This window comes from Tiliqua scincoides, chromosome 1 (genome assembly GCF_035046505.1).
Source record: "Tiliqua scincoides isolate rTilSci1 chromosome 1, rTilSci1.hap2, whole genome shotgun sequence".
Classification (NCBI taxonomy): domain Eukaryota; kingdom Metazoa; phylum Chordata; class Lepidosauria; order Squamata; family Scincidae; genus Tiliqua; species Tiliqua scincoides.
Genome location: NC_089821.1, coordinates 247505618 through 247532881, shown reverse-complemented (window position 1 = coordinate 247532881; position 27264 = coordinate 247505618). Strand labels below are relative to the sequence as shown.

Here is a 27264-nt window from a genome sequence, read left to right as displayed (position 1 = left end):
AAGAGGCCCAAACGCCGTAGCCTTTCCTCATAAGGAAGGTGCCCCAGCCCCGTAATCATCTTAGTCGCTCTCTTTTGCACCTTTTCCATTTCCACTGTCTTTTTTGAGATGCGGCGACCAGAACTGGACACAATACTCCAGGTGTGGCCTTACCATCGATTTGTACAACGGCATTATAATACTAACCGTTTTGTTCTCAATACCCTTCCTAATGATCCCAAGCATAGAATTGGCCTTCTTCACTGCCACCGCACATTGGGTCGACACTTTCATCGACCTGTCCACCACCACCTCAAGATCTCTCTCCTGATCTGTCACAGACAGCTCAGAACCCATCAGCCTATATCTAAAGTTTTGATTTTTTGTCCCAATGTGCATGACTTTACACTTACTGACATTGAAGCGCATCTGCCATTTTGCTGCCCATTCTGCCAGTCTGGAGAGATCCTTCTGGAGCTCCTCACAATCACTTCTGGTCTTTACCACTCGGAAAAGTTTGGTGTCGTCTGCAAACTTTGCCACTTCACTGCTCAACCCTGTCTCCAGGTCATTTATGAAGAGGTTGAAAAGCACCGGTCCCAGGACAGATCCTTGGGGCACACCGCTTTTCACCTCTCTCCATTGTGAAAATTGCCCATTGACACCCACTCTCTGCTTCCTGGCCTCCAACCAGTTCTCAATCCACGAGAGGACCTGTCCTCTAATTCCCTGACTGTGGAGTTTTTTCAGTAGCCTTTGGTGAGGGACCGTGTCAAACGCCTTCTGAAAGTCCAGATATATAATGTCCACGGGTTCTCCCGCATCCACATGCCTGTTGACCTTTCCAAAGAATTCTATAAGGTTTGTGAGGCAAGACTTACCCTTACAGAAGCCATGCTGACTCTCCCTAAGCAAGGCCTGTTCGTCTATGTGTTCTGAGATCCTATCTTTGATGAGGCATTCCACCATCTTACCCGGTATGGATGTTACGCTGACCGGCCTATAGTTTCCCGGGTCCCCCCTCTTTCCCTTTTTAAAAATAGGCGTGACATTTGCTATCCTCCAATCTTCTGGCACTGTGGCCGTTTTGAGGGACAAGTTGCATACCTTAGTCAAGAGATCTGCAACTTCATTCTTCAATTCCTTAATAACTCTTGGGTGGATGCCATCAGGGCCTGGTGACTTATTGATCTTTAATTTATCAATGAGGTCTGAAACATCTTCTCTTTAACCTCTATCTGACTTAACTCCTCGGTTAGGAGGGGCCGTTCGGGCAGCGGTATCTGCCCGAGGTCTTCTGCCGTGAAGACAGATGCAAAGAACTCATTTAATTTCTCTGCCATCTCTAAGTCTCCTTTTATCTCCCCTTTCCCTCCCTCACCATCCAGAGGGCCAACCGCTTCTCTGGCGGGTTTCCTGCTTCTAACATATTTGAAGAAGCTTTTATTATTCCCCTTAATGTTGCTGGCCATGCGTTCCTCATAGTCTTGCTTGGCCTCCCCTATCACCTTCTTACATTTCTTTTGCCACAGTTTATGTTCCTTTTTATTCTCTTCATTAGGGCAAGACTTCCATTTACGGAAGGAAGCTTCCTTGCCCTTCACAGCCTCTCTAACTTGGCTGGTTAGCCATGCGGGCACTCTCCTGGATTTAGTGGAACCCTTCTTTCTTTGCAGTATACACCTCTGCTGGGCCTCTATTACTGTTGTTTTAAGCAGCCTCCATGCACTCTGGAGAGACTGGACTCTTTTTACCTTCCCTTTCAACCTCCTTCTAACCAGCCTCCTCATTTGAGGGAAGTCCGCCCTTCGGAAGTCAAGGGTTTTTGTTAGAGATTTGCCTGGTATTCTTCCCCCAACATGCACGTCAAAACGGATTGCAGCATGATCACTGTTCCCCAATGGCTCAGTAACGTTTACATCTCTAACCAGGTCCTGCGTACCGCACAAAATTAAATCCAGAGTCACCTGTCCTCTGGTGGGCTCCGTGACTAGCTGATCTAAGCCACAGTCATTTAGCACGTCAAGAAATCTGGTTTCCTTATCGTGTCCAGAACACAAATTGACCCAGTCAATATGAGGATAATTGAAGTCCCCCATGATTACAACCCTGTCCTTCCTTGTCACCTCCCTGATCTGTTTCCTCATTTCAAGGTCCCCATCAGATTTCTGGTCTGGAGGACGATAGCACGCCCCCAATATTACATTGCTGCACAAGCCTGGTAATTTAACCCACAGGGATTCTACGGTGAAGTCGGACCCACCTTCAATCTCTACTCTTCAATCTCTCTTCAAGCTGACACTAAACTGACACTGAAGCTGCTCTTCAGGCATGCAGCAACAAAACTGACGAAACTGACTAGACTCTAGTCAGTTTCATCAGTTTTGTGGGGCTGCATGGGGAAGAGCATGAGCTCAAGTGGGCGGCGGCGGGAGGGGGAGCTGGGCTGCACTGGACTGAGGCGCTTCCTGGGGCTCCGTAGCGGAAGGGGGGCAGGGCGGGAGTTCGAGATGGAGTCGCTCTGATGGCCGTTGCCGCGGGAGGCCCCAAGTGACCCTCCCCTTCCCTTCCAGTCAGGTCCGGCCCAACCCAGCCCAGCCATGCCCGGCCCAGCCACCCCTGTAGGAGCCCAGAGGTAAGTGCTTCGGCCGCTGCCGCTCTCGGTCGGGGCTGACAGGTGAGACGACCCCCCTGTCCCCCCCGCTGCTGCAGGGGGAGGGCCGGTGGGAGCAGTGTCTCCCCCACCTGCCGCCTACATGCGCAGCCCCTCTCCATGGAAATGGGGAAGCCCCCCGCCCCTTCCGAGGAGGACCTGCGACGCCTCCCTCTCCCTGCTGGTCTCGGGGCGCAACCACAAAGAGTTTGGGGGGGCGGGGAGTGGGGAGCTCCTCCCCCCGTAGTGCAGCAAGGCTGGGCATGTGCCTCTTGGGGGGACCTGTGGCTGCCCCCAGTATGTGGGGTGGGGAGAGAGGAGAGGCCTCCCATGTGCTTCCTGAAGCATCTGGTGGGCCACTGTGGGGCACAGGAAGCTGGACTTGGTGGGCCTCCTCTGACCTGGTCCAGCAGGGGCTCCATACATCAAAGGGGGTGTCTGTCAGACGCTTCCTTCCCCCCTGGTAGATCTCCAGGCCTTGCTGGGTTTCAAAATAGCTCTTGAGCCAAAAAAGTGTGAGCACCCCTGCCTTAGATATTATTGATAAAGAAAATGATGTGTATTTAGTTACTATGATATTAACTGCTGCAAGGATTTTACAAGATACTGGAAAGATATTAAAATTCCAATGAAAGATGAATTAATAGAGAAAATAATGAATGTGGCGAAAATGGATAGGCTTACAGAGATTTTGGATCAATAGCGCAAACCAACACAGATAGAGCAATGGAGACCATTTTATGCTTGGTTGAAAATGAAGTTGTAGATAGGGCATTTATATGAATATATTGTATACATGATATATTATACAGGATATGATATGATAGATAAATGATATTAAGAGGCTAAACTAGAAGAGGAACAAGATTAGAAGATATGTTTTGATTGATTAGATATATTGAAATACGATTGCTTGCACCCTCCAACGGCGTGTTTCTGTGTTTGTTTTTTGTGTTGTGTATTGAGTTTGTGTTTGTTATGTGTTTGTTTATATTTGTTGTTTGTTTTTATTTTGGAAAATAAAAAAATTTAGAAAAAGAAAAAGAAAGAAAACAATGGGACTTACTTCTGAATAGACATGCTGAGGCTTGTGCTGTAAATTTATTTCAAAAACTAAGGGTAGCATCCAAAGCATTGCTAATGTAACAGCCATTTTCCTTGCCCCCTCTCCCTTGCAGCCCTGAGTACCTTGAAAAGTAGTTCGTTAAAGTTGGAGGACCCTTGGTAATGGCACAGGCTGCAGCATGGAGGACTGTAGGGAGAAGGAGGGAATTCCTGAAAATATAGCAGAGGCACCTTCTGAACATGGAGTTCTGCTCACAGAAGTCGCTTCCAAGGATTCTCCTTTCCCCTGCACTCCTCCACCTTGCATCTCTTACCACTGCTGAGAATCTCTCCTTTACGCTTTGAAACTGCTTTTCACAGGTGGCTCAGGGGACTGCAGCAAGGAGAAAGACATTGGAAAAATGACTAGACCATGCTTTTTACATTTGCACCTTTTTCTTTTTTACAAACCCAGTTTTTGAAATTAAGTATGACAGTGTCAGATTCTCTCAGCATTTTTCCATTTGCACATGCACTGCAGACACTATTCCTGAACTATTCAACGGCGCATCTTCTCGCATGCCCAGTACTGAGTACTATGTAGGACTCAATTTAAGGTTGCATCTCATCTTGTCACTTATGTGATACAATGATACATCATGTCTAAGTAATTGTCTCAATGTAGCATTTTGAAAACAGTATAGAAGCAGTGCCAACTGGGCCCCTGAATGCCAAAATTAGAACAGTAAGGGTGCCAACTTCACCTCCTGGGGGAGAGAGTTCCACAACCTGAGGCTACAACCTGATGGCCTTTCCCTGTGTCATATCAGATGTACTTCTGTCGACAAAGGAAAATGTAGAAGAGACCTCTACGGTGATGTTAGGGGACAGGCAGATTCATGTCAATGAAGATCCTCCTTCAAATACTGTCTTGCATAATTTCTTATTTGTTTTGTGACTGACATGAATACTGACAATATTAGTGATATTAATAAACTTTGTAGTAAACTTGCTTATTTTAGTGGGAATCATGTTCCTTTTATCTTTTATGTGGTTTTTTATGCTGGTTTTTAATGTGGTTTTATTATGCCTGATGTTTTTAATTTCACGTAAATGTATTGTGGATCCATGGTGGAGGGAAGGGTGGAATTCATTTTTTTTAATGAACGAACAGATGGATGAATAAACATTAATACGTAGATTTCAACTCGTAAAATTACAGTGTCAAAATCTGTCCCCTTTCTAAGATATTTCTCTTGTTCTCTGGCCTACCCTCCTCCTCTATTAATTTCCTGTAGCTCGGATCCAAAGAACTATTTAGTCATGGCTAGTGGGATTTGTATTTTTCTTTCCTCTGAACAGTAATGCTGTTCAAGCATAGCTATTATCTGCCCCCAGTTTCCAGAAGCAGGCTGCAGTAAATAAACAGGTTTTTCTCTTAGCATGACCAAACAATCCTCTCATACAGTGGAGAAAGAGACGCTCTTTTCCCTCTCACATAACACCAGAACCAGGGGACATTCACTAAAACTGAGTATTGGGAGAGTAAGGAAAGGCCAAAAAAAAATAATTCTTTACCCAGCATGTAATTAGTCTGTGGAACTCCTTGCCACAGGAAGTGGTGATGGCATCTTACATAGATGCCTTTAAGAGGTGATTGGACAAACTTCTGGAAGAAAAGTCCATCACAGGTTACAAGTCATGATAGGTATGTGCAAGCTCCTGATTTTAGAAGCAGACTACCTCGGAATGCCAGATGCAGGGGAGGACACCAGGACACAGGTTGTGTCTTGCTGTCTTTTGAGCTCCCTGAAGCATTTGGTGGGCTACTGTGAGATATAGGAAGTTGAACTAGATGGGCCTTTGGTCTGATCCAGTGGGGCTCTTCTTATGTTCTTACAGTGGTATGGAAAGGATACCCTTCCAGGCTGGCAGGAATTGAAGGTTCGTATATTAAAGGTATCTTAATGAAGGTATCTTAATCGGCAATACAATATGTATTGTAGAGAAAAGCCAAGAAGAGTGTGAAGGGAGATGTGAAGACTACTGCTGATTCTAACAGCTCTACACTACGCAAAGACAATCTGTCAAAAGACCAAACAATACTTCTGCTTTATTTTAGTTTACTTTAAAGAATATAGAAGTTTCCTACCTATATTAGCAATCTGGTTTTTAAAATCAATCATTGGGAAAAAATGTGTCCATGTCAAATTATAAATAGTATTATTAAATGGTAGTCACTTTTCTGAAGCCTATTGGAGAAGAAAGACATTTCTCTGATCTTTCTCTACAGATGGGGTCTCAAATGCCGATCAGACCTTCCTAGCCTAAAGGAGAACAGGTGCAGGGTATATTCCCCATAGGGCAAGTACAAGGCAGGAGATCCTCTTTCAAGTTATTAATGTTTGCAATAGCACAATGCGGGTGCCATTCTAAACAAGTATTGCAAGAGATTTGGTCAGGGCAAGTTTTTGGCTCCCCCCCCCAACAGGGTCCACCCCCAATTCAGTCTGCTTTCCAGGGGAAAAAAAGCAAACCATATAATATGCAATCGTCTGTGCATTTACTCAGAAGTAAGACCCCTCAGTAAAGAAGGTTTGGTTGATTTGTTTATCCTGGACCTTTACTACAAAAGGTCCAAGAGGCTGCTTGGATTTCTCTTTTTGCTCCTGGAAGGCTCTTGGACTCCCTCCTGGATGCATATCCCTCACTGCCAGTGGCATCCTCAGCTGAGTGACCAGTACCGATGGCCCCAGCTGCCCAGACCATACTGTTAACGTAACAGAAAATTTAGGAAGGCCCAAACATAATAAATAGATGCTTCTTAGGGATAGGATCCCTCCCTCAAAAAAAGACTATAGTACACTGGTGCCTGTTTCTTGAAAATCTGTCCAGCAAACTGGCTGGACAGTCTAGCTTCTATGTAAGTGATCACATTAAGAATACCCATAAAACTGAAGGACCTTAAATAATCTCTTAGTTCTAAGGACAGAAGGCATTTGAACAGACAAAGTCCTTAGAAAAGTTTGAAGGGCAAACAGATTTGACAGATACAGTTTTCAGCTGTCTTTCCCTCAGGTAATCCTTTCCACATCAGTTTACCTACTGTCTTCCATGGCAACCTGAATGTTGTCAAAATTCTAAAATGCTTTAAGAAGCAAATTTCATTCCTCTAGGATGCCAGCCAGGGTTTGGGCCTTGCTGTTTCGTTCAGACCAAGAGTGAGCTTTAAAATGCAGCAATTGTGCATTACACAAGATCGCCAGTGATATGGGGCAAGACATATTCCTGGCTCACACTTACTGGTTGTGCTATTTGGAAAACTCCAGCAAGTTTTCAAGAAAGTTCAGAACTCTTCAAAACCATTTGACAAACACTGCTTTCCCAGCAAGCATTATAATACCCAAGTTACAAAAACAACTCTAGTCAGGGTCAAGAAAATCCAGACATCCAGCATCCAAGTGCTTCTCTCAGCTTTTGCTGTCCCATCAAGCAATTCTGGAGGCAAAGGGGATTAGACTGAGCACACCTAAAGCAATCCAGGTCTGTGTTTTTCCTAGCCCCTGCCTTACTTTTTCCCCACTTTTACATTTTACAGTTATCTCTTGCCAGAATAACTTGCAAATGTTCTTCATTCTTTTACTTTAAATATTATTAATTCAATGTTACATAAACTATAATGTCTATTGTTAGTAAACATAAGGTTGAAAATGAAATCATAAAAACGTCAAAACAGTAGAAAAGGGCTAATAAGACGTAAGTGTAATGCATCTCTAGAGATCTCCATTGCAGATCACAAATTTATCTTTTTGCAGGAAGTCAATGAACAGAAATTGTAGGGAGCCTAGCTGGTCTTTTGTATTTCCAGTCTATCAAGTCCACTTCTCTAAGAAAAGGAATCATTTTGGTAATGGCAAGACACAGGAATAAATACAGCCACAATCTAGATCACAGGGGCATGAACATACAGTTTCTACTTTATGATGTACAAAAAAATGTAACATGAATCCTTATGAATTTGGAAGCAGATGAATGTTGCTAATCTGAAATTACTGTACTTTTGAAAATTCATCACGTTGATCAATATTTCTGTTCTCCAACACAGTTACAGTCTAGAATATAGCTGATATCTTTAGGCTAAAGCCAGGATGTCAGGGACAGGTAGACCATCTGTCAGGGACAGTGAACATCATCACTCATAAGAAGAGGTCTATACTACAGAAGACCAAGGGTTCACTCAGTCCAGCAACATGCATACAGCTGTGGACAGCCAGAGTTTCTGTGCTTCTAAGAAACTCAAAAGCTGCACATAAAGGCTAAAACCCAGCATCTGATATTCAGAACCACATGCCTTGGAACACGTTCCATCTTGCAATTTTGAGGATCCACAACAGGGTATATATAAGAAATACAGTATTCACTTTGAAATGCTTGTATTGATCTACTCCAATTTTTCCAGAATCTTTATAAGGAACTCATATTAAATTAAAACCATGAAATATTTCTTACAGGACTAGAACATAACTTAAGAGTCTTACACTTCCACTTTGAGAGGAAAGGCTCACATGTTTCTGTCCTCTTAACCCTGCGGTTTTCAAACTCTCAGGGAGTTTGAGGACCACAGTAAGTCCTTGCAAGGGAGGGAAGGAGGCGGCAGGGGTGGGGGGGAAGGCAGGATCCCCAGGATCGTGTTGCTAAGGGAGCTGCAGGAACTGGGATGTACTCAATAGTCCCTGCAGCAGCCTGATGGGGGTTGGGGGAGCCCTGCAGACGCTCGTGCAGGGCTCCCCAGCCTTCTAAAAGTGAAAGTGGTTTTGTGGAAGTGGAGCGTGATCACTCCACTTTCACTTTTGGAACATCAGGGAACCCTGCAGATGCTCCTGCAGGGCTCCCCGCACCCCCGACAGGCTGCTGCACGGACTGGTGAGTACATCCCAGTCCCTGCAGCCCCCCTTAGCGATGGAATCCTGGGGACCATGTCGCTGCCTTCCCTCTGCCCCCGCTCCTTAAGGGGGCAGAGGCCAGGGCTGTCAGGCTGGGGTGTCACGATGCCCCAGTTTGAACAGCTCTGCCTTAACCCATTTTTGGTCAGCCCAGCTGTACACATTTGGTAACTATTGCAAATATGCAATATTAAATGGATATAACATTGGGCAGGACACATTATTATAGGAACTAGTTAATGGTGCTTATGCTGATGAGAAAACTCAGGCTGCAATCCTAACCTCACTTTCCTGGGAGTAAGTTCCATTGAACACAATAGGACTTACTTCTGAGTAGACCTGCTTAGGATTGCGCCCTCAGCCTAGCATAATTCTTCAGATGATTTCTGACCCATCATTTCAACAATTGTTCAAAAATTGATGTGGACACAAGACATGAAGTGTATATAGCTTATAGACAATGGGAGGGGAACACATGTACTAATGACACACAGATTTAGATAATGAAATTCAAAATACAGTAGGAAGTATTTTTGAAAGAATATGTTCCATTATCTGTATTTCTTCACATTAACAAAAGAGTGAGGAAAAAAGAAGGTAGACTGGAATAGAAAAGGGTGGCCTTACATAATCATGGGTGGTTATGACATCAGAACTAGGACAATGAGTGCCTTACCTTGCCAACTGGCCAGTGTTCAACCACCTCAAGCATTTGGTTGCTTGTTTTTGCCATCTGACTTTTCTCAGCTCAAATACAATGCTAGACAATAAGGAACTTTAAGATGTTTGAAAACTTAATTAAGTAATACGGCAATTAGGAGAGTTTTTTCCCCCTATGTCTTACGCTCTACTTTCTGGTCAAGAAGAAGATGCAGCGCTTTTTTATACGACCTCTAAGCAGAAGACTCTGAAAGTAAATCCTGAGAGTCCAGGTGCAAGAGGATCCAGCAGCCAACAGTACACAGAAGACCTCCAAGATTTTCTCATTGCAATAATTTAATTACTGCATGAAAATTCACAGTTGGCATAATTCTATTAATACATATTTCGGTACCTCCCAACAAATTACAACTTTGCAAAAAGTTAACATTAAACTTAGGAGACAGATACTGTGTTTTAAATATGAACCCACTAAAATGAAGATATGCGTGTATATGCTTGCTTTTGTTTTTAAGGAGTATGGTCTGAGCAATCTCTCAGCCACAGGATTTCCTGAGGTTTTGTTCTTACCATTGAGTCACATAAGAGACTCAATGCAACTTCCTAATACAAACCAATAGGAGTCAACTAACTTTATAGGCACGGCACAAAGAAAGGACAGTATATCCTGACAACATGTTCATTTCACACCTGGTTCAAAACCCAAAGGCATTTTTAAAGTCTCTCTCTCACACACACAAAGCTAAACCTAAGCAGTTTTGGGACCACTGAAACACCTTTTTTATTTGAGCTGTCGGCTGTTTTACTGATGCGCAACTGAATTTTAATAGAATATTTTACATTTTATTGTATTTTTAGCTACGGACAACCCAGATTGTTGCTTAATAATCTGCCTCGAAGATTAAGAAGATTTTGGTAATATCAATCCCCTGTATGCAGTTAATACTTTTGAAATAACAGCACTCAAGAGTTTTGGTCTGCCACTGTGTTTGAGTACAGCTTCAAATAAAAAAAAGCATCGCCTTTTCCAACAAATAAACCTGGCAATATAACCATTAGGGACGACAACCTATGAGAGAGGTCTTGGAACAGGGTGAGATAGAAAAGTAGATAGGTTTAGGAAGAGCTGGGAACAGATAGCGTGATGGGAGACAGTAGGTGGTCATGTGAGAAAGAGAGGTGTATATAAAATAGGAGATTATGGACTAGAGTAGGGCTGCTCAAACCCCTGCCCCCAGGGGTTGCCCCATCTCCAATGGGCATCCAGCCCTCATTGCAGCCCATGCTGGCCCAACACGCAAGCTCTGGGTCTGGCATTTTGCCGTTGCCGCCGAGTTTCGCACCTGCGAAGCTCAGCTGCAGCGAAGGAAAGACGAGCCCAGCGTGCATGCAGGGCCTTTTATAGTGGGAAGATAACACAAGGTTTGCAGGTCTCACATAAGTTCAAGCCTTGCAACTCTCGTGTTACTTTCCACTATAAAAGGCCCTGTGCCCTGTGCATGCTGGGCCACCTTTCCCTGCCTGGCTGGTTGAACACAGCTCCAGTCTCCTCCGCAGAACTGGCCTCTGAAGCATTTAGAGGCCTTTCTGAGGCCCACAGAGGCTGCGCGCAGCCTCCACGGGCCTTGGAAAGGCCTCCGGAGGTCCTAGAACGGCACTTCCGGTTTTCAGCTGAGGCCTCCAGAGGCCATTTTGAGGCCTGCGGAGGCTGTAGACAGCCTCCACGGGCCTCAAAACGGCTCCAGACACAAACAGAGGAAGTCTCCAGTCATGTTTGGAGGTGGGTGGAGCCCAAATTTCACTTGACTTGGTTCCATGCGAAATTTGGTATTTGCGTGTTTTCCAGGAACGGAACCCTTGCGAATAATGAGGCTCCACCTGTATAAGCAGTAGCAGGTGTCCTGCATAAATGCAGATGCTCAAATACTATTGTGAGCTTGGCTGCTAGCTCCAAGCCACCTGACACATTAATCACCAAGCTCCAAAACTCCTGTCTGCCTTAGCACTGATTTTTTTAGGTAACTCAAACTGGAATGTGGTCTCAGCCTTTACCAAGTTTACGCAGTCTTGAAAGATTACAATGATTTTGATTTTTTTTCTTGCAGACCATATACAAATCACTGAATTTGCTGGAACTTATTTCCAAGTATAGTAAATGGGCACAGAAGAGCACAGCCTTAATTTTAAAATGGAATTACTATTTCACTAATTAAAGATATTTGCTAGCAGTGGATAAAAAAGAGTTAAATCTATATACAAATAAAGTAAGAGTAGGAAGATTATAAAATAATAAAAATAAAAGATGGGTAGATGGGACGCGTCAGCCTGGGAAGGCAGCTCATCTGAGAGAAGGAAAACTCTGATCCCAAACCTCCACTGCCTTGAGGCTACATCCAGTTATGGAAAAGGCTTCAGGAGTCAACCTTGAGGCAAAATCCAGAGCCGGAGTCCCTGAGGCAGTTCATAGCTGAAAACAGTCACATTCTGGCAACTCCTGCGACGCCGCTGGAACCAACCATATTGGCTTCTGCCTTTCCATTGGACCATTCCAGCGACATGGAGAGGGGGGTTTGCTGCGTAGGTAACAGTCTATCCTCCATAACTACTTTACCAAGGCTTCACGCTCTGGAGAGGACATTCTGTTCCAGAACCACCATTCAGAGCGCGATACCAGAGTCTTCCAAGACTGAAGGGTGCCAAGAAGGAAGATTAAACATATTTCTTTAGGAGTTTTTGTAAGAAAGCTGTTTCTATACTTTTCCTAACAGACCAAAACTATGACAAGAAAACAAAAGCATTTTTTGTGTTTCCTGCAACAGGAATAATAAGATCTTCATCCAATGAGATCCAAGCAGAACAGCATGCTAAACCCCCAAGTACGTTGCAGGGTACTGAGAAATTGGAACAACTGCTCTAATTCTGATAAGTCAAGAACCCTTGTTTTTCAATTTAGCTAAAGCAAGCTGGATGTAAAAAAAAGGGATTCCTTCTAAAAACCTACCCTGTGGCATTTTCAGTCAGAAACACCAAAATCCAGATTTCTGCATGCATTCAGCACTATTTTAGGCTGTTGCCCAGCAGCTACAGAACCCATTCATGAATACAGACACAATGTGTCTATACACCACTCATGCATTCTGCCATGAAATTATGTTTCAGTTGAATTAAAAACCCATTAATTACTGTCAACTACATGGATTAAGCCAAACTGTTAGGCAAAAATATCAAACTATTCCATGTACTTCCCTTTACAGCCAGCACAAATAAATCTGGCTAGAAGCAGAAGGCTAGAATAGCATCACCAGTTTCTACTTTCCCCTGTTGTAAAATACAGAAAATAATCTAGGAAAAACAAGTATGACTGCACATAACATTTTTAATAAAAATACATAATGCCTTTGCCCAGGAGCTACATTACTGGCAGTTTATGTGCAATCATATTGGCCTCCTTCCTTGTTACATCATTGTAAGTTCCCCACTTTATAAAAATTGGTTTTTAGGTACAGGCTCTTTCCATTTTTCGGCCTCCTTGTCCCCTTTTTTTCCTTGGACATGCCCGACCTCAGGGGCCTCCAAACTACAGCCCAGGGTCACATCTGGAATGCCACAAGATTTTATCCAGCCCACAGCAACATAAAATATTTTTACCCAACCATGGGGTCGGACAGTTAACATGTGCAGTTTTGTCTGCCATGCTAATTTCCATACGGCAAGAGTGGTGTCAGCTTGGTTAACCCTCATTTTCAATCACCTAGGCCAGGGGTGTCCAAACATTTTGGCAGGAGGGCCACATCATCTCTCTGACACTGTGTCGGGAGACAGGGAAAAAAAGAATTAATTTATATTTAAAATTTGAATAAATTTACATAAACGAATTTATTAGAGATGGAACTTCTATGAATGAATGAAGGTCTTGTAGTAGCTCAAGGCTTATAAAAGGCCTTGCACAAAGCAAGACCAGCCTTTTGTTCACTGCCACATCACAGACGTGAAACAGCAAGTATTGGAGGGAGCCCTTGTCCCACAGCTCAGGTGAGAGGTCGAACAGTCATCCTCATGCTGAGAGCAACTGAGTTGGGCCAGCACGGGCTCCAGCAAGTCTCTGGAGGGCCAGAGGCTCATTGGAGAATGGGGGCTCCCCGAGGACCGGGTTGGGAGCCCCCGAGGGCCGCAAGTGGCCCCCGGGCTGGGGTTCGGGCACTCCTGACCTAGGCTATATGCTTTAATACCCTCAAAGCATAATTATTCAGTGTTAATCTCACCCCTGCTGATAAAACAAATCAGGTTTCCGCATGATGACTTTTCAACACTGTAAAACTATTGTGATAATGAAATAGCATCATTTTTGAACATGAGTAAATCAATCATAACAAACCATGTTTGTTCATGCAGAGACATTGTGCCCTATGTCACTCACCTCTGCCCTATATAAAGCTGATTTTTTTTCCAGCCTGCAAAAATGTGTAAAATATATTATACTGCCCTCGTACTGAGAGGTTTGGAGACCCCTAACAAAATTGCTACCGCAGGTTGGAGGACATTCACTGCAGGTCAGGAGGCTACATGGGGGTAAGGGGATATAATCCCCTTCTCTTGCTGAAGCCTCCTAGTTTGTGCCCCCTCCCCTGCTGAATACAGAATGCCTGTCTTTGGTGCAGCTGCACCAGAAGGGTGGGAAGGATAGGATAGGACTCGAATTCAAGTTATACTTGACTTCTATCAGCATTCTAATCTTGAAGTCAAAGTTCAGAAATATACAGACTTAGGAAAATTATTTCTGAAATTATTTCAATTGACTTTTGAACATTCTAAGGATGGAAAAACTAGGGAGAGATAACTGACACTGTGTTATAGTCAGAAGCTTGTTTGAACATTTGCTAGTGTTAACAAGAAGTAAAATGCATTCCAAAATGCACTGTGCTTGGCATTCGTAAGAAATCTGAAGGCACCAAGCAATATACACAGTACACCAGAAAAAGTAAAAAATGGGTGTTCCTGTGCAAACATGCCCTGATTATGCTTAATCTTATATCACATGGGAGAAAACAATTGATTAACATCCACTACATAATAAACACTATCAGTTACCAGTCTCTTTCTTTTGGGGCTATTGGCAAACAAAACAAAAACACACCAATTCCTAGGTGTTTCTTTTGATTACAGCAAAGAATTTGACAAATCACGAATTGAAAATTTTTCCCACAAATGAAGCCTTATGTGCCACATATATCCCATGGGCCACATATATCCCATGTGCATGTATTTTCCGTTTTGATTTTTTTTTATTTCAAACTGTAAAGTCTTATGCCATACCTCCAACTCTTTTTGAAACATCTCTCAGTTTTAAAACAGTGTGCCATATGGCATGGAAGGCTGCTGTTTGATACAACCAAGCCCAAATATCCCCTTGGATTTTAGTTGTGAGGTACACTTTGAATTCTGGTCATAATCTTGTATGATTTTATATAACACATTTTCCAAATAGAAGTACGGCCCCCCCCATACATCCGTGAATACAGCATCCACTGTTTCATTTATCCACGGATGCAGGCTCCTCCCCACATGATTTAAACTTACTCTGGTTCTTGCTTAAACCAAGTCGATACGAGCTTAGGAGCTCATAGCAACCTACAGGCTGCCTCCCAGCAGCCTGATCACTTCTAAATAACTAGACAGAGATTAACAGGAAGTGGAACTTAACCGCTTCCTGTTAATCTTCGTCTAATTTTTTTAAAACATCCAGGCTACCAGGAGGGAGCTTGCTCCTTTAAGGAACTTTTTAGCTCTTGCTAACTTGCTTAGAACTTAGGTAAGTTCTTAAGCAAGTTAATGAGCCCATGGGAGGTACAGAGCCCCCACCTCCTATGAGCCCATTAGCTTGTTTAATGATTTGCCCCAGCCAAAAAGCTTTCCTGAAAGCAGATCACTAGGATCTTCTAGGAAAACTTCAAAGGAAAACTTTTTGGCTGGGTTAACTTCTTAAGCAAGCTAATGGGCTCATGGGGGGTGGCACAAGCCCCCCCCCCACCCTTACTCAGAAGCAAGTCTAAAATAAAAGTCTTCAAATTTAGGGAATGACATCTAAACAACTGACAACCACAATCCTGAGTTTCAGGCAGGCTGTATTTTCAGGCTCCTGTCTGAAAAACAGATGAAAGGGTCATCCGGGTATCTTCAACAAGCGATTGGCACTGATAGCAGTAGTATTTACTGGGCTGTGCATAGGGCAAGAACACCATAAAGGCACCATAGCACAAGGCTCTAGTCTAGTGGTTCTCAAACTGGGGTGTCACAACGCCCCAGTCTGAAGGCCCTGGACTCTGCCCCCTTAAGGGGCGGGGGGAAGGCAGCAATGCGATCAGGGCCTCTGAGAGGAATTCTATCAGGGGGTACAAAATTCCTTTTGGGCCCCTTTGAAAAGGGAGAGGGGTGAAATAGCGTGGGGGAGGGTGGTGACGGGCAAGCAGAACAGGGGGGGGGGATGAAGACAGCTGGAAAAGTGTTTGGAGCCCATGTCTACTCGCACATATGGCATCAGCAGCTAGATACAGTAATAATGGAAAACCAAAAACATTCCTAAGTCTCTCTAAAATCTTTTAAATATAGAAAAATCATGCAGAAAATTAGCATCATCATATTTAGGCTCACACTAGAACGGAAAGTGTCCTGTGCATACCAAAACCTTCTTCTACAGCAGCAGTAGTCTTGCAGCTGTGTCCCTGAGGTCCTATACACTCCTTCATGGTAAGCAGATCCACAAGCCAAAGAGCTACTGTAACAGGCCAGTTTCCTCCCAAGTTGTGTTAAGGAGTGTCATATATGCATTCCTTGGCCCAGCATATATGGCTTGCCAGTAGCTGCACACTCATGGTAGTGTCCCCAGCATCCCATGCAGGCAACAAGTTTGGTAGATAGGAAATTGTAAAATCCCAGGAAATTTTTGAGCCTCCTGCTTTAGCTCCTGCACCCCCTTTTTGACCTTGGGCCCGGGTACAAATTACCCCCTTTAATCCCCTCTCCTAGGCCCTAGATGCAATCCCCAGGAACGTGTTGCTAAGGGGGGGGGGTGAAGGGGCTGGCATGCACTTACAAGTCCTTGCAGCAGCCTCCCAGGGGTGCAAGGAGTCAGCTTTAGAAGGTGAAAGCTAAGCAATTACATCACACTTCCAGTTTGTAATCGTGTTGCTGCCTTCCTCCCGCCCCCGCAAGGACTTACAGCGGTTCTCAAGCTCCCTAGGAGTTTGAGAACTGCTGCTGTACTATACAGCACCCTTTTTCACTCACAACAGAGGAAGTGTCATTTGTAAATGAAACCCAACTTCCAATTATTTACTTATTTTATTTTTAAAAATTTGTTGCAGATTATGGCAACTAGAGATGTTTCTTGCTGGATTAGGGCATATATACAAGAATAGCCACTGGTATGACTAAATATGCTTTCAAAGGTGTGCACACATTCAGATTTTAGGAAACATAAGTAGAACTGGTCAAACTGGAACCCTGCATCAGTAACATACTCATTTCTTGACAGAAAGTGAAACCATAACTTGATGTTTCTTGTTCCTTTTCACTAGCAATTTTTAATTGCCCCCCTTTCATTCCTAATTTATCTTTTTTGGAGTGGGTCTGTGCATGAGGGCATGCACAAGCACATGCATGTTCTACATAAGCAGAGGGGATGTCAGCAATCTTCAACACTGAAGAGAATGAAAAAGTACCTTGAAGAGTTTCCCAAGCTCTAGCAGCTTAACAGACTCATGAATTTCATTGCAGTATGAGGTAAGGTTATTCTGTATGAACTGTCTTCAACCCGCCTTGCAGGTAAGCACAAAACTAAACTCAACCAACTCTGCAAAATTTTATCTAAATGCCATTTTTGGAAAGTGTGTGTATAAACCAATAACAGCCAGAAAACTGAGTCCACAAAGCTACATACATGGAGCACTCCATCACTTTCCCTAGGAGAAAAGCTAAAAAGAAAAGACTGCCTTCTAAGAAATTACGTTCACAAAAGGACCATTAGGAAAATCTGCACCATTTTAGACCTCCAGTTTCCTATATGTGGCACACCATTATTTGACACAGTACACTTGGGTGTTTTCAGGATCTAATTGTGGGTGATAGAACAGTCTGACAGACCTCTAAACAAAATTCAGCGTTTGAATATTTTGGAGTGCTGAATGTTGGTTCTTCTTTCATCTTATAAGCGCATGAACATGTTTTATTATGGAAAAACACACATACCCATGAATACCTAGTTTTTACAGCTAAAAAGCTACATAACACTGAACATGTTATTAAATAACAAATATTATTATTAAACAAATACACTTATAGCACAATCCTTTGAGTGTCTAAGCAGAAGTATATTCCATTGAGTTCAATGGGACTTAGGGTCTAATCCTATCCAACGTTTCCAGTGCTCGTCCAGCCACAATGCAGCCCCAAGGTAAGGGAACAAATATTTGCTTATTTTGAGGAGGCCTCTGTGATTGCTCCCATCACCATAGGATGCAGCACAAGCTCCACTGCACAGCTGCATCAGTGCTGAAAAGTTGGTTAGGATTGGGTCCTTATTCTGAAGTAATTTTTAGGATTGCAGTCCTAAAAATAAACACTTTTAAAATTCAGGATTCTATCAGCTCCTTAAAAATGACTTGTCTGTTCCTTTTGTAGTTCTTGGATTATATTTTAATGTTTTAATAGTTGTTCTGTCATTTGTAAGCCACCTTCTGGCTTACCAAGGCAGAAAGGCGGGATATGTATAATAGATAAACATGAATTCACAAATCTTGCAGACAAAACACTGGGTTAATACTTAAGCTTCAGAAATGCTTGGGCATTTCATTGCCCAGTACTTGAGCATTAATTAGTTCTCTAATCGTGTTGTGAGGCTTATGACGTAATTTGCAAAATCATTCAGATCACCATGAAACCTGTCAATACCTGATCAATAATCAACTTGCAATGTAAATAAGAGTTAAATATCTAAATTCCCTGCATGTTGGCATCCTTCAGTCTCGGAAGACCATGGTGTCACGCTCTGAATGGTGGTTCTGGAACAGAGTGTCCTCTCCAGTGCGCGAAGCCTGGGTAAAGTAGGTATGGAGGATAGGCTATTACCCATGCAGCAAATCCCCCCTCTCCACGTTGCTGAAATGGTCCAATGGAAAGGCAGAAGCCAATACGGTTGGTTCCAGCGGCGTCGCAGGAGTTGCCAGAACATGACTGTGTTCAGCTATGAACTGCCTCAGGGACTCCGGCTCCAGATTTTGCCTCGAGGTTGACTCCTGAAGCCTTTTCCATAACTGGATGTAGCCACAAGGCAGTGGAGGTTTGGAATCAGAGTTTTCCTTCTCTCAGATGAGCTGCCTTCCCAGGCTGACGAGTCCCATCTACTCGGTGGCTGTTCAGTCGCCTCTTACGACAAGTACAGCCAAACTGAGGGCCTATTCTTATCCCCAGCCCCCAGGCTATAAATTCCCAGGCTATAAATTCCCCAGGTGTATAAATTCCCTATACACATACATATACGTATATGTTCACAAATTTAGAAAATGAAAAAGCTTAGCCAATGTGTTTAAACCCAGCTGAATTCTTAAATTAACAAATAAGCCTACACTGATCATATGCTCTCCACATCAGTAAACTAGTATTTATATAAACCGTATATCCAAAATAAATCTTGTGATGGGTATAATTGTTACTTTGGCTGGATCTACTTGTTGGATTGTACACTAGTATTTCTAATTGTAGGGATGCTCTGCCCGCTATTCTCATTTTAAACAGTAAATTCAAATTGACCTATATGCACATAAGTGATACTCCCATGATCTCCTCCCAGCAATTAGAGTTTATGCTTAAATATTTAATGACCAGCTTATGACAGAAATAACAAAACTTTGTTCATTCATATGAATGGTCAAAGGACCCAGTCTGATTTACAAAAATGTGTACATTTTATAGTCTTTTACACAAGAACTGAGCCTCAGAGAAGCCACTGAGTCTTAAGCTTATAGTTCAGTATTTGGATATTGCCATTCCTCATCTTTCATTATCAATCCTGCAAACATTATACATAGGTAACTTCATACAACATATGCTGTGTTTAATGCCCAACTTTCCATTAGAAAGCTCTATTATGTGCTTCAGAGGAGGTCTTCAATATGTTCCCAATGCTGCTCCAATTAAAGGGTTTACTGCAATCAATGCCTTATCTTTTTAAGCTCAAACAATTACATATAATTGCCAAATTTTATTTTTTAAAAATACTGCTAAGTGCATTATACAGACTCTTCTAAAAGAACAAGGCTTAATTAAACTGTCCAACCTTTACATAAGCTGTCAATTTTTTGTTTTTCTTTCACATTTTCAAATTAGTAGCAACTACTGTATCTTCAAATAGTCTAATAGAAGGTAGTTTCAAAAACATTAATTTCTGCCAATTAAGTAAAGCCTGGAAAAGACAGAGCAAGATTTAAAGTGCATACATCAACGAGCAGAACGCACTTCAACGTGTTGCAGTGGAAGGGGTAAAAACATCTTCTGACAGCAGTCCCTCATGTTTTATGGTAGTGGTGCCCAAACTTCTACTCAGAAGTTGGGAACCCTGTAAGTATTTGCAGGAGTGGTGACTGCAAACTGGAAGTGGTCACTATCAGAGATATGAGCTATTTCTGCTGCAAGCCCTCTGGATAGACAGTGCAACATCCCCAGTTGAGTTACGAAGTCCCTTAAGTCATGGTGGCATGATAGCTGCAGTGCCATCACTGCCATCATTGCTGAAACCCACCAGTTTAGAAACCACTGCTTTATTATATATTGAGTGTTCCCCAACTTTGGATGGAGATGTGATAGCCCTGTGTATTCTCCCCTCTTTTTTTTTTTTTTTTTTTTTTTTGCCTATTTTATCTATTTTGGGACAGTTTTTTTTAACTCCCCAGAAGCTTCTGTGCTATTCAGCATCTGGAACATACTTTGCAATCAGCCTTTCTTCATTATTGGTGTAAAACTCTATTACTGAGAAGAGGAGTCTTCTGAAAGATACTTCCAGTTTTTCAGACAAAGTCTCTCCATAGATTCCACTATCCACAGAAATCAGAATCCACAGGGGGGCCGGGAACAGATCCCCCAGATACTGAGGACCCACTGCACACACTACCATTGGGGTTTTGGCACACCACTGGGACTTTTCCCCCCTCTATTTAAGTATATGCATGACCAGATGAGTAATTCATGGAAGTTACTAAATTACTAGTGAAACAGAAGTCATTACTTTATGGTAAATATACTGCTGTTCCTTCACCGCCAGTGTCAACAAAAACTCAAACACAATAATTCACAATACAAAATTACTGTAGTGACAATCTATATATTAATTTTCAATAGCAGTTACGAACATTGCTGAAGCAGTTGTGCTGCCACTTTTATTTCACATATTAGACTAAGGTTATCATTTGCATCATTCTTTTTGCACTTCAAGTATTTTGCACCTTCAAGTATTTTTTTTTTAATTTTGCTGATATATTCATAGTAAAGAGACAGAATGAACCATGATAGATTTGGGCGGCAATTCTACAGTCACTTTACTAGAGAGTAAACCCACTGAACAAACTAGGACTTCTAAGTAAACAAGCTTAGGACTGCAGTGCAGGACACTGAAAAATACACCAGCCCTGAACTTCTATAGCCTCTGACAAATCATTAGTTCCGTCCTTGGTGAAAATGAAAAATGAAGACTAATATTAATCTAAACCCTAAAGTTTAGAAGTACGAAAAAGAATTGCAATGCACTGTGTATATTAAAGTGATGCCATAATGATGAGCTAATATAGCACAGTGGATAACAGACTGAGCTGTGAATCTCAGTAGGTGGCTTCAAGCAATCCACCTCCAGTCTTGGACCCACCAGCAATACAGTAATATCTCCTATAACAGTGTGGATATGTTCCTGGAAAATAGAGTGCTATAGCAGTTAATCAGAACACTGCTCCAATGCCGATGTGTTCACAGTACTGTACTCACCAGAGCTTTAAGTCAGAGCCTGCTGCGGTAATTAACACTGCTACCACCACTCCTCCTATATGGCAGCAGTGGAAGATGATGGGAAGAGCTGCTCCCAGGAGGAGACAGGTTGTGACTCATCCTTGGGAACTACAAGCTTCATATTGAAGAACTACTGGGTTCTTGTTGAATAAATAGAGCAAATTGCCCTGCCTATAATTTCCTCTCCTGAAGCATTTCATGGCAGCAAGCAATTGCCACTATGCTAGCCAGAATGCACTGCACATTGGAGCAATACTATGCTGTACAGTAGTGATTAATGAGATAATATACATTACTTTCTTCATAAGGCACTGTATAAATGCATACAACTATTAAGAAATAATATATTTGTGCAACTCCCCTCGATCCCAAAAGGACTTAAATTAAAACAAGTTTAGAACTGCAGCCTTCAAAGCTCCCCAAGTGTTGAATTCACTACAACTATAGTGATACTCTTCATATCTTATCACCCTTTAAGAAAATATTTTGTATTATTTTAAATAGTAACTGATAAAAACTATGTTAACATTTCTTTCTCTGCTCTAATCTTTCTTCTAATCTTCTGCATTCTGTCCTACACTACCTCCTCCAGGGTCACCAGCATCTGTGACAACGGATGTTGTGTACAAAAGGAGGACAGCAGGCTTGGCATTCTTAAATCTTTTCAGATGGCAGGCTCCAGAGGCTGCAAGAAGAGGATCTCCTTTTTCCGTCACTTAAGTACAACTGGCCTTCAGCACAGACTAAAATTGGTCATGTATATATACACTCGAATAAACACAGTGGCTCAATACTGACATTGCTATGTGTTTCCAGAATTTACAAGGAGTACAAGACTGCAAGTGAAGGACTGGGAGAGAACAAGTTGGCATAAAGGAGCATCATCATTCAATTATACATTCACACCTAGAGCATTAAAAACAACAGACTTTGCATGCAATATGTTCCATAAAGAACAAAGTACATTATATGTATATAAATACACACATTTACATATATACTGAGGGTTCAGTGTATCTGGTCAGGTGGGTCCTTAATTGGTTGGGCACTCAGGCAGTGCCCAGCCCCTGATGCCATCCCTAATACTATAACTTCTGCTTTTCATTTCATAACTTACATTACAATGAATACTTAAAGCGATTAAAAGCACTGAGTAATTACACTTGGGTAGTTTTTAAAATCTTTAGCTACCAAATTACAGTATATTCATTACATCCTCATTACAGCAAGAAGTCTAGAAAAATTAAAGGGTATATGAGCAGCACAAGGGTATTGCTCTAGTCTAGATAACAATTGCTAGTATATTTTTAAATGAGCTCCAAAGACAGCTAAAAACAAGTTCAACAACATTCAACTCTTTAACAGCCCAATCTTAAACAACTTTCCAGTACTGATGTAGCTACAATACAGTCCCAAGGAAAAGGGAACAAAAGTCCTCTTAACTTGAGGAGGCCTCTGTGACTGCCCCACCCCCATCACAGGATGCAGTGTGCACCCCACTGGCATGGCTGCATTGGTGCTGGAAAGTTAGCATTGGGCTGTAAAACCTACAAATACTTCATATAAATACAAATACATCTTTTGTAAGAATTTGTCATTTTTCCACTAGAAATTGTTCCCTACACTTTCCAAGAGGTTACAATTTTGGTATAAAGATCAGTTCTGCCACACATTTTAAGACAGACTCAAGTCAAGTCAAAAAAGAATTTTTTTAAAAATTACTCATTACTCTAAATTTACTTGGCACATATTATGAAATCAAGAAATTAGAAAAAAAATATGCACTAAAAGAGAACAAAATGGTGTAAATGACACATGAGTATCCTATTAACTGAAAATGTTGTGCATTTATATATTGTCTTTCAGCCAGCATATAAAAGTATGTTACAAATGTAACACAGCTCTTTAAAAAAAATTTTGTACTATCCAGTTGGAGAAATGATAACACACACAGAAGCAACTTCTAGAACAACTCAATCTCCAAGAAAAACAGAGTCCCAGTTAAACTACTACAAAATGATGCATCCTATATATGGCTGAATCCTATATATGAACTATTCATACTCTATTCCAACCATTTTCAACTGGTATGCCACAAATGGTTTGCAGGTGTGCCACAGGAGTTTGGGGCTGGGTCATTTATTAGTAGGGCCATTGGGGGATGTGAGCCCCCCACCAACAGCATGGTGCACCTTGTCAATTATCAACAAAACCATTTTGTTGATATTGATATTAAAACAATGATAGTGTGGCTTGACATTTTTAGTACCTTGTAGCATGAGTGCTAAGAAGAAAAAGGTTGAAAATCACAGCTCTATTCATATTCATCAACTCTTAAGAGTATGATTGGAACTTAGGATAAAGGAGATGAAAATATGTATGCCCAGAACAATTTTGCACAAAATCCTAGTGTGGGTAGTCCCAAAGAAACCAGTAACACAAATATCAACTAAAACTAAAAACCTGTAATGGGAGCAAAGGCTGTGGCATTTATTCGTTTTGTTATTTCCTACAGAAACAACACAAAATTGAATTTATCTTCAGATTACCCTTGAAAGAGTTTTGTGTGTGTGTGTGTGTTTTTAATTAATCAACTGGATCTTGGAAATGAAAAGATTTCCTCTATGGGATAATGAAGTATATTAGAAACTTTAAAAAGCATACATAAAAGCAGTTTACTATAAACTATTCTAGGTAGCATTTTCTCTCTTTTGGCACTGGCCAATACTAGCTCCTGTTGAAGATACTGTAATAGTTTAAAAATCTAACATTATTGCCAAAACCTTGAAATAATCCATTAACCTCTCAAGTGAGGCTGAGAGTATAAAAAAATGTGCTCTCAATGAGAAGTTTAGCATATCAGTGTGAGTATAATGATAAAGGCCTACTTCACTTATATTAAGCTACTCATTCCAACCAATACAGATATGCCGTCTGCAATAAAGTAAGTTTTGAGTGTCTACAATTCCCATCAGAGGAAATGCCTCACTTAACCTGGTAGTATAGGTGAACAGTAGCTTTCTTTTAAAACCATTTATTCACAAATATGGCTGATTAGCTGACTACAACTGTTTCATCGAGAATCAAAATCAATACAGTACTGTACATCTAAAGAAAGAGTTGCCAGTTTAACTGCTTTATACAGAATACTGTATGAGAAACTTTGTTTTGATTGCAGGGTCCATAACGGTTTTCTTTTAGTGACCAATTCTAATCATACAGTTTAGAAAGATGTTCTTAAAAGAATATGGTCTTCTTGTGTAATTTCAGCCAAACACTTTTTAAAAATACATGTCATTATGGATGACATGGTTTTGACACCTGAAGGTCATACAATAACTGTTCTCATGTGACTTCATTGCCTGTGCTTTAACTACTGAATATTTAGAAGGAAAATAATAATCAACCTTGTCATGATGCCAACACTGTTCAGACACCAATTATCATTGGACTCTTTCATCAAAGTGTTTCATTGCTGTACTTCCATTAGGAAAAGGCTACTTTGCTTGTCTACCAATCTTACATTTTCACTGTTTGTTTTAGACAAGTCAACAATTACTTCAGATACACCCAGTAACTCTCTTCCTCCATTTCCCCTCCCCCCACCCCATATTGTGAACATTTTTAGATAGGTAACACATAATGTCACCACTTTTCACCTATACTAGAGGTAAAACAAACAATGCATGGTTATCACCCTTTCTAAACATTTCAAGCACTGGGCTTTAAAGGGCATGAATACAGATGCTGACAGTGTCAAGTCAGAAAAGGCTTTTACTGCCTGGAAAACTTCCATATGGCATTCCCGATACAAAATTACAGTAATACTCCAGTTTTATAATGCAAAAGACACACACAATATGCCTTGATCACAATGTAGCATACACCAGATAAAAATAAATCATACCAAAACACTAAAAAGTGAAAAGGAATGTGCAATGATGAGCAATGTCAGCTCACACTTACCCCATTCTAGATACTCCAGAATATTCTTTTCCCTTCTCAGTGGTGAATTATTACATTCATCATAAAGGCAGATGAGTATATCCAGCAAGGTTTCCACACTAAAACATTGCCCGTTTGTCTGAGTTGGCCCATCCAAAATAAACTGTTCCAACTGTCTCAAACGCACCTCTCCAGACATGGTTGCTTTAGCTTTAACGGGGTTTCTCTCTTAATTATTATTATTAGTTTTTGTTTTTTTTAATCTAACACTTTAGAACGTATTACAGTTTGTAAAAAGTATGTCCAAAAGTCAGTGCTTCAGGGATGGTGCTGAACGTACAATCCATCTCAGAATCCCTACTCTGAGAACTCCGACTTGGTCTGTTCCTCCACACACGTATACAATATATACAGAATATTAAAGAAAAATAATTTCCCTAAAATCTCTCTTAATATATTTAGATGAAGAGAAAATATATACTTTATACATTTAAATAATAATAATTAAAAAAGAAATTCAACCCAAGACTGAATCCACTCTTCTTCGCATACATAGATTTTAAAAGGTCTCCTCCTTCATTCAAAATTCAGATCATGCAACATAATCCCGAAATGAATCCTGCTGCATCATTAAAGTGTAAAATCTCCATTCAATTTGCATCAGCAATTCACTTTCAAGGAAAAAGCAGCAGCAAGGAAGGAATCTGAGGAGGGGGGGCAAAAAATGATGTGCATAGGATCTGGCTGGTACAGTGCAGGGAGGCAGCCACCACTGCCTCTGCCTCTGCCACCTCCAGCTTCACCTCCACCTCCACCACCTCCACCTCCACCACCCTTTGGAAGATGCATCAGTGGCAATTCTTCAGAGGGTGGGGGTGGGGAGAAGAGAAAGGGGGAGCCCCCCCCCAAGCCCAGCTGTCTGTGGCAGGCTCTCCTGCCTCCTCCGGGCACCTCTTCAGCTCTCCCACGGTGAAGTCTTCATGCCCTCAGCGCCCATCTCCACCCCCCCACCTTGCAGTGGGGGGCAGGCGTGTGTGGAGGGGGAGAAGCAGCCTTCAGCCTGCCTTCGACGGCAGCGCGCCCAGCTCAGAGGAGGAGGCCGGGCTCAGTAATCCTGGCAAATCCTCTCCATGCCTGTGCGTGTCCTCCTGCTCCGGGATGATCTGCGGGGCCAGGGCGACGGGGGGGGGCAGGGTCGGTTCCCTCCTCCTCTTCCTCCCCGCAGAGGTTGGTAGTGCTGCTCCTCCTCTCCAGCCCGGGAGGCGCAGAGATGCTGGCGGCCCCTGCCTCTTCCTCTTCCCACCGCGCCTAGGGCATCTCGCAGGCTGGGAGCGGCTGTCCGCGTCGCCCCCCTTCGCCCCTCAGGCACAGGCTGCTGCTGGCTCAGGACCCAACATGGCGGCCTCGTCCCCCCTCCCCTCCACGGAGCGAGCAGAGCCGCAGCACTGTGGCTGGGAGCCGCTGGGAACGAGCGAGGGAGGGACGGAGGGAGGGAGAGGAGCTCGCGCCGGAGAGAGGCAGAGATGCTGCTCCAACAGCCGCTGCTGCTCTTGCAGCACGGAATGCAGGGAAACAGGCGGACCGAGGGGAGGGCACAGCGCCGCGGAAACGCCCTGCGGGCCACTGCAGGACCAGGTTGCTAAGCAGAGTGTGGCGCTGCTCAGGCCGGTCCTGCCTCCCGCCTCCCCCCCTCAGTCTCTGGCTCCTCGGCGGGGGCGCTGCACTTCCTCTGCCCCTCACGCACACTTGGGACGAGTAGAGCCCAAGCCTGTGCCTGTCTACTCAGAAGTAAGTTCCCTTAGAGTCAATGGGCCTTACTCCCAGGAAGGTGTGGATAGGAGTGCAGCCTTACAGCCCAAGCCTATGCATGTTTACTCAGAAGTAAGTCTCATTTTAGTCAATGGGCCTTACTCCAAAGAAAGTGGTGATAGGATTGCAACCTTATAGCCCAATCCTATGCGTGTCTACTCAGAAGTAAGTCCCCTTAGAGTCAAT

At 42.6% G+C, this 27264-nt stretch overlaps 1 protein-coding gene across 3 annotated transcripts in view; it reads right to left on the bottom strand.

Annotated features, from left to right (window-relative positions):
* CDC42BPA (CDC42 binding protein kinase alpha) overlaps positions 1 to 26806 on the bottom strand; it is a 198151-nt gene extending 171345 nt beyond the window's left edge. Inside the window, exon 1 of one of the 3 annotated variants that reach the window (XM_066618681.1) lies at positions 25291 to 26806. In XM_066618681.1, coding sequence (XP_066474778.1) covers positions 25291 to 25468 — 178 coding nt within the window. In that variant the 5' untranslated portion in view covers positions 25469 to 26806. The remainder of the gene's footprint in view (positions 1 to 25290) is intronic. The other 2 variants (XM_066618680.1, XM_066618682.1) reach the window with 2 other exon arrangements.
* Between the last annotated feature and the right edge of the window lie 458 nt (positions 26807 to 27264).